Genomic DNA, 12,326 nt, shown 5'->3' with positions numbered 1-12,326 from the left:
ATTTTCTATAATTTTTCATTCCTCTTCTAATTCTTGCAAAGTTGCCAAATGGGTAGTAGTGGACCTGTTAAACTCATCCATTTAACAAACACAGAGTGCCTATGACATGACAAGCACTGTGCTTTGTGTCAGGAAATACAAAGATGAACATGACATTCCAGTGTCTGTTCTCAGAGACTCACAAACTAAAAGGCAGAAAAATAAAAAAGCAAATCATAATAAAATCTGAGAAGCTCTGTAATAAAGATATGCAGAAAGTACAATAAAAGAACTGAGTCAGGGTATCAAACTTGGCTTAGAAATGCCAGGAAAGGCTTTACATAGGAGATGATGCTTATATTGACTCCTGAAGGATCAGTGGGAGTTAGACTGGCAAACTATGAAAAATTAATGTTTATGGAATAAAATAATAGCCTTGTACTGAAGAGCATAGGAAAATACGGCTAGTTCAGGAAATGGAAAAGGTTAAACAGAGGAGTAAAGCAGGATAAGCATCAAGTTTCTTACAATTTTATTCAAATCAAGTGCTCTTTGTAATGGTACAATTCCCCAATATGCATGCTCAGAAGTTCTATTTAGACTTTTTGTATTTTTTTGAGACAGTGTCTCACTCTGTCACCCAGGCTGGAGTACAGTGCCACGATCATAGGTCACTGTAACCTTGAACTCCTGAGCTCAAGTCAGCCTCCCAATTCAGCCTCCTGAGGAGCTAGGACTACAGGCATATACCACCATACCCAGCTACTTTTCAAAAGTTTTTGTAGAGACAAGATCTTGCTACATTGCCCAGGCTGGTCTCAAACTCCTGGGCTCAGTGATCCTTCCACCTCAGCCTTCCAAAGTGCTAGGACTACAAGTGTAAGCACCCCACCTGGCCCTTTTATATTCTATAGCAAGAAAGTTCCCAGCCTCTGTCACTCATCTTAAACAAATGTATACCACTGAGATCAGGAAAGAGAATAAGAAGAGACAAATGCATATCACTCTCTATTCCTGGAATGAAAAGTTAAAGTGCGAGATTTCTAGGCAACATCAAAAGACAAAAGGTAAACAGGAAAAAAATTACAATTCGTATCTTAAATAGTTTCACCTAAAAGAGCTCCCAGGAAACAATTTAAAAAAAATAAAAAAGCCTATAGAAGAGAATGGGCAAAGGACAAGAAACAGTAACACAGAGGAGAGGAAATCCAAATGACTCTGAAACAGATCAAAGTTAGCCACAAATTCTTGATACTGTTCTCATCAAGAGGTAAATTCTGTATCTCCTTCACTTAAATCTTGGCAAGATCTATGACTGCTCCTACCAATATACATTTCAGAAGTGACACAGTGCTAGTTTCCAATCCCAGATATTAAGAGGCTGGCAACTTCTATCTCCTGTCCCTTTGAACATTAGTCTTGGAACCCACATGTAGTGTTATAAGAAGCCCAAGCCACTTGGAAAGGCCATTTGTAGTTGCTCATTCCAGTTCATAGTACCAGCTGAGCTCCAAGCCAATGGCCAGTATTAACTGACAGCCATGTGAGTGAGTCATTTTCATCATCCAGTCCAGTCAAGCCTTTAGCTGTCTTAGATGCTATCTGACTTCAACTACATGACTATACTAAAGTGATATATGGCCAGCTGAGTTCAGTCATCCCAGGAGACCATGAAAGAAAACAATAAGCTGTTGTTTTAAGCCAAAATTTTCAAATACTTTGTTATAAAGAAATAATGAAAAACAGGTTAAAGAAAGTTGTTCATAAAGGAAGATAATACCAGATAGAGCCATGGATTTACACAAAGAAATAAAAAGTTCTGGAAAGTCAATAAATGAAAGTAAAATAAAATTATTTCAGTTTTTAAAGTTAAAAGATAACACAGAAAGAAAAAAACATTAGTAATGATTGTGTGTTTACAGTCCAAACAAAAGTAAAATTATCATCATAATAAGCACAAGAACGGAAGGGTGGTCTCCATAAAAAGTTACTACATCTAATAACTGAGTTTAACAAAATCACTATACAAAATCAATTATATTTCTAAACCCTAGCAACCAACCAGTAAAATTTAAAATTTACAAAAAAATACCATTTACAATACTATCAAAATATCTGAAACACTTATAAATTGTATAAATGATGTTCAAAAGCTCTATGCTGGAAAATACAAAGAATCAAGGGATATGTCAAGTTAACAGATCATAAGATGTCAATTCTTCCCATATTAATCTATAAATTCAATCAAAATGCCAATAGACTTTTTTGTAGAAAATGACAAACTCACTTAAAATTTATATGCAAATACAAAAGACCTAGAATTGTAAAGATAAATTTTAGAAAAAAAGTTAGTGACCTTTCATAACCTGGTTTCAAGACTTATCATAAAGCTACAGTAGACTATAAAGTGTAATATTGACATAAAGGTAGACATAAATCAACAGAACATAACAGTGTTTTGAAATAAATCAATGCATGTGTGATATACTGGTTCTTCAAGGAACTTTTGCAGTTCAATAATAAAAAGACAACTCAAATAACAGAAATAAGCAAAAAGACATGAATAGGCACTCTACCAAAAAATTAAAATTTAAAGAAAGAAACAGGAAAAGAAAAACACAGATGTCAGAGAAGTTCATGGTAAGAATCTCAATCTCACTAAACATTAAGAAAATGTTAAATACAATGAGATACCACTACTAACACACTAAAATGGCTAAAAATAAAAAGATCGACCATACTAATGTTGGCAAGGCTGTGAAGCATCTGGAGCTCCCTCATATTACTGATGAGAAGGTAAAATGGCACAACCACTTTGGAAAACATTTTATGATATAAAGCTAAACAAACTTACTATATGATCTATCAATTCCACTCCTGGGTAGTATGTGTATTTCCACACAAAGATTTGTACATGATAGTCTATAGTAGCATTACTCATAATATCCAAAAACTAGATACAATCCAATGTTCATCAACTGATTAATAAACAAATTGTTGTATATTTACAGTAGGATATTATTCCACATTAAAAAAAAAACTAATGATATATACAACATGAAAGGATCTCATAAACAGAATGCTGAGCAAAAGAACCCCAGCACCAAGGAATACACATTATATTTTTCATTTATATGAAACTCTAGAACAGTAAAAACTAACTTATCTATCATTAAAAGAAGCAGATCAGTGGATGTATGGGGCAGGAAGGAGGGCAAGGGGTTAGTGTTAAGGGTAAGTGGTAAATTACTGCAAGGGGATATAAGGACATTTTGGAGGAAGATGGAAGATTTTCATTGTGGGGTTCATTACATGGGATAAATATTTCTCAAAACTCATTGAACAAATGAGTTCACTTTACTATATGCAAACTATACCTCAATAAAGGTGGTTTGAAAATATATCAAGTATCTCTAACATAGGTTCTACTAGCGTTTGCATTATAATTGAAGCAGCAGACACAATTGTACATTTAGAAGTAATTTAACTGTATAATTTGATTTTTCTCTATAAAACTGCAATGTTAACATATTAATTTTTCACATATAAAGTAAAAGAAGGTCAATGGTTCCAAAAAGTAATGAATATTATTGTTGTATTTAATTAGGGAAATGTTAGCTGCTAGAACAAATAAAACATTTCTATGACTTATAGAAAACTCATAATAAAGCCAAAATAATTAAGACATCATGATATTGATTATACAGTGATAAAATATAATCACTAGAACAAAGAGCCCAGAAAAGATATGTGTATATGAAAAATTATTATATAATTAAGATTCCACTGATTTATAGGATAAATTATTCAATAAATTATGCTTTACAATCAGTAGCTTATAGGAGAAAATCTAGATTTCTATCTTACACCATCCAAAAAATCACCTTTAGGTAGACTACACACCTAAATATGGAAGCAAAACTTCAAAGCTTTTGGAAGAATATATAGGAAAATATCTTTTAATTTTGGAAATGGGAAGGCTTCTTAAAAGTGAAATCCCAAAGAAAAACATTGATTATATCATTATATTAATATTTAAAACTTTTAAACAAAAAATGCCACACAAAAAATGACTCTCTAACAGACCATATTCCTGGAAAAGAAAATATTTTTATGCATATAAGAAAAATAATTAGAATCCAGAACATATTTTAAAGGTATATAAATCAAAAAGAAGAAAATCCAGGAAAAATGGGATAATAATATGAATTGGCAATTCACAAAAGAAGAAATCCAAATGGTCAAACTAAACATATGAAAAGATGCTCTACTTCACAAGTAATAGAGAATTAAAAATTAAAACCAACCAAAATATATAATTTCTCATCTACTGTCTCACCCAATGTTCAAGTCTGACAATAGTAAGGTGAGGACGTAGAAAAATCAGAGCCCCTGTTCATACAAATTGCTTTGAAGAGTAATTTGGCAGCATCTAAAAGTTGAAATTAAGAACACTTAGTAATTCTACTCTAATTTTATGCCACAGAAAACTTCTCAAACATATAAAAATGAAATATATAGATGGCAGTCACAATAGCATTTATTATAATATAGAAACAAGTGCCCATCAACAGAAAATGGAAAAAAATGTTGTATAGTCCCATATATTAAAAGATTATTCTATATCAGTTCATATTTAACTGCTTTATTCATTGTAAAGTTGCCTAGTATTCCATTTACAAATATACTTATGGTTGTGCATGCATAGTCTACTCGTGGATAAGAAATAGTATCAAGAGGCCGGGCACAGTGGCTCAAGCCTGTAATCCCAACACTTTGGGAGGCCAAGGCAGGCAGATCACCTGAGGTTGGAAGTTCAAGACCAGCCTGACCAATATGGTGAAACTCCACCTGTACTAAAAATACAAAAAAAAAAAAAAAAAAATTAGCTGGGCGTCGTGGCGGGTGCCTATAATCCCAGCTACTCAGGAGGCTGAGGCAGGAGAATCGCTTGAACCCTGGAGGCGGAGGTTGCAGTAAGTTGAGATCGTGCCATTGCACTCCAGCCTGGGCAACAAGAAAGAAACTCTGTCTCAAAAACAAAACAAAACAAAACAAAAAAGACAGAGAGAGAAAGAATTAGTATCTAGGTAAGGAACTGGTACAATGCATCTGGATAAGAAACTGGTGCAATGCTTACTTCTGATCAGAGGAAATAAGAGACCGGGACAGAGATTGGAGGGAAACTTTTCAATAAATGTCATTTTGTATATTTTGAATTTTAAACTTTGTGACTAATTTACTTAGTCAAAAAATTAAAATCTGTAATAAAATGTTAAAGCAAAGATGACAAAATCCTATTTATGTAAAACAAATAAAACAATTCTATTTGTCATAGCAAAAGTACAAACACATTCATGGAAAAAATAAACTGAGGATAGTTATCTATGGGCAGGATGGGAAGGAAATAGGATGGTAGAAGCATATATATAGGGTTTATAACTGTATGTTAAGTTTCTTTCTTTAAACTTTTTTAAAGCAAATATAGCAAAATGTTTAGACTTAAAAATGCTGGGTGACAGATAAATGGGTGTTACATTCTTTTTAACATATGTACATAAATTTTTAAAAAGTATATAAAGCATAGTATCTGGCACACAATAACCATCTAACACACGTTACTTTCCAACCTATAATATTTCTTTTTGTTATAATTTCTAAAACTTACTCTGCTAACTCCACTTTGTATGCACTGAGTGTTGCATGGATATTCATTTTGAAAGTTGAAAGGGAACACTGCTCCTGTTAGGAGAGGAAGAAAACGATTTTATATATCTATTATTTCAATAAATAATATAATCAGCTAAAAAGCTTAAGTATCCAGGATATTCTTGGCACCATTTTGAAACGTGTTCCGATAGTTCATTTATTCAACATTCATCCAATCTTATGAAGTATCTGATGTTGTGTTAAAAGGATGGGCATACAAACATGAAAAGAGTTCAGAGATAAGAGTTCACAGTCTATTTTAAAAGACAAGCTCATATATAATGATTATAATATAATTTGATAAGCAGTAAGCTTATCGAGAGATTTAGAGAAAGTACTACGCCAAGCGGAGTGGGTTTGGGGTATCACAAAGGTTTCACAACATTAAGTAATTAAATCGGAATCTAAAAGAAAAAGTAAATGATTCCTTTAGGGATCTGAGATGGCCAGGGAGTATGTAAGTGTGTTAAGAAACACCAAAATTATTTTCTGATTTACTAGACTTTTCTGCCTAATAATCCCCTACTCTCTTGTTTGGATCTTAAGAAGGTACAACCAAATAAGATACCAGGGCTACCTGCCCACCTTGTATCCCCTTTCATTCTCATTCTTTCATGTAACAGTGTTGGAGAGAAATCAGTGAAAAATTGGATCTTCAGAGATGAAGTGGGGTGGGAGTTGCTGGAAAAAGTCTGGTCACAGAAAAGAGCTGCTGCAATGGTTTTACATTCTTTCCTTTAGGATAAAATTTGAGACTTGACCCTACACAACCACTTCCACTGCATCAGAAGTATACAGAATCAGCATTACTCAGCTATGGTACCAGAAGATTCATTAATTTCACTTATCTGACATAAGTCACAGGCATATTGAGAGCAAACATGACCAAAGTGAAGATTATCTTCCTTGAAGGATCCAATGACGGGAAAATGAACACAGGATCGAAACTGGAGCCTCTTCTACCTTTTTTGCTTCATCTGTAAACTCAATAAAATATCTGTATTTTCCCATTTCTAAGTAGTAAGTTAATTTAGCTGAATACATAGACTAAGAAAAAGTTTAAAAAGTTGTATGTGTATCACCTAAAGTAGACACAGAAGCCATTCTACCAATAAGTAATGAATACAATTAAAAGACTAATATTCCAATTTAGAAGTTAAATACTAGGTATTTCAGGAGTTTGTCCAAAAGAATATCTTCATGGGCAAAAGAAAAACATTTTAGAATGTTTAAAATAGATTTTTTGAAATTAGATCTGTTCCAGTTCAAACAGCAATAACCTCTATCAGAGTACAAGTATGACACAACTACTACAGAACCTTTAAGATTTATGCTAATTTTTTTGGCATTTGAGTATGTCGTTATTCTTTTAAAAGGTTAAACTATCTCTCCAGCATGACTGCCCTGCAGTGATCATAATCACAGGGCACAATTTTTACTGGGTGTATCACTCTGACCAGAAGCCAGAAGCCTACAAAAATGAGACATGAAAAAAACCACACACACACAAAGTTACTTTCAGTCAAGGGTTATTCTTCCTACCTTTGTTGGTCTGGTAGACTACAGATTGGTAGGTAATTAAGAATCTTTTTCCTTCAGTAATACTTATAAACTCTTAGTTTTCATTATTTATTTAAATATCCACCTGAAACAATTGCTTTATATATTATTTAGCTTTTCAAATACTAATTAGTCATTAATACATTAATATTTAAAGAACTGTATAATCTATTACTCACCTGGGGGAGAAGTCAGATGACGAACAGGTCTTGCTGGTTGAAGCGGTTTACCAATTAATTTTTTGGTTTCCATTGTCACAAAGACCTTGAGGTTCCATACTAGAAGATGAAAAAATACATTTTTATCTTTTGGACAAAACAATCAAGATGCTTTACATATATACAAATAACCACATCTTTTTTAAGGTGCCTATTTTACAAGTTAAAGTGGAAAATACAAACACAAAAAAGCATTTAATATGCAATACTCAGACTCCTTTTATAGCATTTGTCACACTTAAACATTCTCTCTTTAAAACATTTTCTTTCCTTAACTTTACTGACTCTGTATTTCTTTTTGTTTTTCTTTTCTTTTGAGGCAGAATCTCACTCTGTCACCCAGGCTGGACTGCAGTGGCACAATCATAGCTCACTTCAACTTAAAGCTCCTGGGCTCAAGAGATCCTCCTGCCTTAGCCTTCCAAATAGTTGGGATTACAGGCATGAACCACCAGGCCCGGTTAATATATTTCTTTTAAAGATGGGGTCTCACTATGTTGCCCTGGCTATGTTCTTTTGGTTTGTTTCCTATTTCTTTGATTGCCTCTTCTAACTTCCTTCACTGATTCCTCTTCTTCTGTCTTTCTTCCAAATTTGGCTTTGGTCTTCTTAGCTAAAACTCATCTACGCTCATGGCTGCAACTTCCCATCTACATGATAAATATGCCCTAATTCATACTTCCAGAATCCACTTCTCTTTTAAATTCAAGTTCTATTTTTCTCATTGTCTAATAATATTTCAATTTATATATTATCACAGGTACCTCAAATTCAACATATCTAAAATCGAATTAATAACTTTAACTCCTGTATTCCTTTAAAGTCATCATCAACTCCCTTGGACCACACTTGATAAAACTGCCATCAATTTGATGGGTTAAATTAGAGCCTCTGATTCCAGTATCAGTCTTTAATTTCTGTTCATGCTACTTCCAAAATATTAACGTTATTTTCTTTCATCATATATTTGGACATTTAAGTGTTTTGTCTATAGTTTCCTCACTATCTGGGCTGTTCTTCTTCCAAATAGCTATTTATCTGTCAAGACCAAGATCAAGCTCTTGCCACTTCCTTGGAAAATATCCCCCTGGCTCAACAGGTAAGGTTAAATAAAATAGTCTACATGAAATTCTCTAATAATAAAATAATAATAGCAATAATAATAATTCTTCCTTCCTTATATTCCTCCTCCACTAGTCCCTACTGTATTTTATCAATTTTCCTAAAATATATCATAGTAAATATATTACATGTCTACTTGATTGGACTATCAGTTAGTTGAGGCCACAAAAACCAGACCTTATTTATTTTTGTATTCTAGTATCTGCAACATAGATTTATTAAATAAACTCTATAAATGTTAAGTACCTCATCACTGCAACTAAAATCTAACACCTGTATGGGAGACAAAATTTCCAAATTTTGATGCCCATCAAGACAAAGTCAAAAACAAAACTCCACTTGATTTTGCACCTGCTTATCCAGAAATAATTGTAACCATATGATATTAAGAAAATCATACGTCTAAGTGCCTGTTTCCCCAAGTATAAGATAGAGTTAGTAACCTTTTAAGTTCCCAGAAATGCTTTATCCTATTTTTAAAATATCTTTGGACATGTATAATTCAAATGTTAAAATTATAAACTTATAAACAACCTCTCAAAATTAGGAATGGTAACTAAGCACCCAAAAGTTACTATTTGGAGATAACCCAGCAAGTACTTCAAGTTAATACCAACCCAGCTTTGTAATGTGTCTGTTAACTAGTATTTCAACATGACAATTAACAACCTCTAAACAAAGCTAATGCTCTCTGTACTTTTTGTGCAATACAACTGGATATAACAAGATGTTAAAAAAAGTTATAAGCACAAGTAGAAAAAAAAATACTTCAAATAAATAGTTATTAATATTTTCTATGTGGAAGAGTATATTTAAAATAAGGACCAAAAAGCAACCTAATATACATTGCTTTATTTGATGTTTATCCTATTTATTTTAGTTAAGACCCCAATACTATTATGTAGTAACTTTCCATCCTATTCCCAACATGAAACTAGTGAATCAGAATACAATAGAATAGAGTACTTTGGCACACACTTCGTTGTTTTTCATTGCTCAGCTGAAATTTAGTTGTAGGTTGTTAAATCTTTTCCAATTGCTGAGCAAGGCAAATCCACAGTATTCAAACTAGGGATTTTCAAGAGTTGGGGATTAGGAACTCCATTATATGACGTTGCAACACAAGTAAATAAAAAATAAAGCTCTTTTGGTGCCACCTACCCTTCAATTTACAGTAGGAAAGATACAGCAATGACTCCCTGTATATAAATCCACATCAGTTAAGGAAATTAGAAAAGATGGTGTCATTCAGTACTCTGTTTAGTTTAGTTTTTTTTTTTTTTAAGTAAACTATGCCTGCATGGAAACACTGACATTATAGGGGACAAGTTTGGGATTACAATGTATACTACATTCCACTATCATGTTAATTAATGAAAAACGTTAAGTATTTATAAAAGTAATTATTATTGTAAAACTGATTCACAGGATTATAATTAAGGCAGAACTCCATAAACTAAAACGTAATTCTCAGTTTAGTTAAAAATAATAGACTTAACTGCACTACAAAGTCATTATACTAAATAAATTCAGTCTTAAACTCTAATGCCTGCTTCATCCATGGAATGTAGAGATCAAAAAGTTTCCCTTGAAGCTACTGGTACTACCTAGAGTAGGCATGTATGATATCAACTATTCAAAGCACAGTTACAAAATAAACAGAATCCTGCCTACAACATTGGGTAGCAAGTAGTCAGCCAATCATAAGGTTGTAATATGTAAATTTTAAAATGTAAATGTATAGTTTTGTGGTATAAATGTTTTTTAAAGGATATTTTGATCCGATGTCTCCAAAAAACTTTCTATTAATACATGCTGAGAAATGGTTGCTGATAGTGTTTTTCAAGTTCACATGCACTTAACAAATCATCTTTAAAGGCCAAGTTGTATGAATAGAATATTGGTAAATTAGTTATTTACAGTTGCTATTCTACATCTGGCAATACTAACTATATCTTAGGTTCCTTTTCTGTTTTAAAAAATTTACCTAAGTATGAATCTTCAGGCCTTATCAGTCCTGATATTACCAATAAACCTAGAATTGTCTAAAATACAATGGGATAATAAGCAGATATACTGACCAATTTGGCCAAAATCTTATTAATCTAATTTTTTTTATTAAGAACCATTTTTAAGGTCCTACTACATACTAAATATAATTTCATTTAATTTTGAGCCATATATGAACTGTGGGAGAAAATTATTATTAGTCCCACTTTACAGATAAGAAACCTGAGGCTCAGAAAAATAAGAGACGACATGCCCAAGTCCACACAGCTACTAAGTGCTAGATGTTAGGATCTGACTACAAAGTTCACACCTTTATATCAAAACTTGCCTATTTGTTACATAAAAGAAAGATATCTGACTGTCCACTTATTACATGTGGACACTGCGTGTACAGATTTAAAAATTAATGTGAAAAGTAACATTTATTTATAAGGCCATGCAGAATAAACTGCTATATGCTAGAAATATCCATTTCCTCAATTTACTATTTTTCTTAGAATACTAAATAAATTAGGGAGTACTGTGCTTTCCTCACGCTACAGACGTGGTATACTGCCATACTAACCATAGGTCACAGCATATGAAACATACTATGCATTGGTTTTAGAAGCTGAGTACTATATTTAAACTCCAATATAAATTCTAGTCTTCTTTGAAAAGTACTCATGCTTCTGCCGTTGAGAAATAAGATCATATTAAGTGAAATGATGAAATGAAAAGACCATATTTGCATTTACCTTGTGTATATTTCCCATATGATAACCAGATAAAATTTCACCTCAATTTCCAACTTCAAAACATTACAAAGTTAGGATTCCTTGAAACCAAATGCTACTTGTAAGTAAGCTGCTCACACTGACAAAATGATAAAGAGAAACATACAGGAAATATCAGGGAGTAAGAAATAAACCACCTATGACTCAAGTGGTGAAAGACATTTCACGTTCCACATACCTAGTTGCACTATTAAGGACAAATTAAAACGAAAATATCAAAAACCTAGAAGCTAGGAGAGTTCCAACATATTTTCCATTTCATGCCTTCTCTTTATAACTAATTTAATTTTTTGTTTGGTCTATTTGAGGGATTTCTCAAAACAAACAAAATTTAACATTTAGATGGGCTAAAGGTGTCTGTGATTAGTATGTAACTGTCCCTTCCGTAGCTTTGACTAAAACACCAGCAATGAAAACCTTGTGCCACCGGGTGTAGGGGGGCAAATCGTCTTGAAAGCCTCCCACCGCCTGGCAGCAGGTGCTGGGGCAGAGCCAAGGGGAGCTGTGTACTTAGCTCCTTTTTTGGCGATGGCTTTGGTCTCGGCCACTTGCCCCTCTATCGGGCTCCCCCGACCCCTACACTTTCCTTCCCCTCATCCGACGCGCTCGCTCCCATCCCACTCCCACTTCAGGGTCCACAGGAGACTGAAGGGGCCCTCAGAGATTTCCCAACCCACCTCAGAGCTTCTCTCCCTCGCCTCAACTTTCCCGGCGGTCGGGCCTGGGAGACGGCGCCCACCCGCCTCCTCCACACCGCGGGGCCCGACTTCCGTCCCCCAGTGTCGCTCATCCTCCCCAGCCACTTACCGACTCAAGATCCACGAGGATTTCGGGGCAGCAGCGTCGCCGCGCTCAGCCCAGACGCGGAGGCCGAGCGCCCCGCTGCCCGTCGGGGAACGGCTCCTGCCGCTGGTCCGCTGGCTGACCGCGGTGGCGGCGGCGGGGGGCGGGG

General features: G+C 34.2%; 1 protein-coding gene across 1 annotated transcript in view; it reads right to left on the bottom strand.

The window, feature by feature from the left end:
- C8H8orf88 (chromosome 8 C8orf88 homolog) overlaps positions 1 to 12,326 on the bottom strand; it is a 27,022-nt gene extending 14,696 nt beyond the window's left edge. The window contains exons 1-3 of the mRNA XM_050802633.1: positions 12,182 to 12,326; positions 7,428 to 7,526; positions 5,648 to 5,721 (exon numbers count right to left, since the gene is read on the bottom strand). Of these exons, the coding sequence (XP_050658590.1) occupies positions 5,648 to 5,721; positions 7,428 to 7,500 (147 nt within the window). The 5' untranslated portion in view covers positions 7,501 to 7,526; positions 12,182 to 12,326. The remainder of the gene's footprint in view (positions 1 to 5,647; positions 5,722 to 7,427; positions 7,527 to 12,181) is intronic.

The sequence above is a fragment of the Macaca thibetana genome, chromosome 8 (genome assembly GCF_024542745.1).
Source record: "Macaca thibetana thibetana isolate TM-01 chromosome 8, ASM2454274v1, whole genome shotgun sequence".
Lineage (NCBI taxonomy): Eukaryota > Metazoa > Chordata > Mammalia > Primates > Cercopithecidae > Macaca > Macaca thibetana.
The sequence above is the reverse complement of the archived record's forward strand: the minus strand, read 5'-3'. Positions and strand labels throughout refer to the sequence as shown.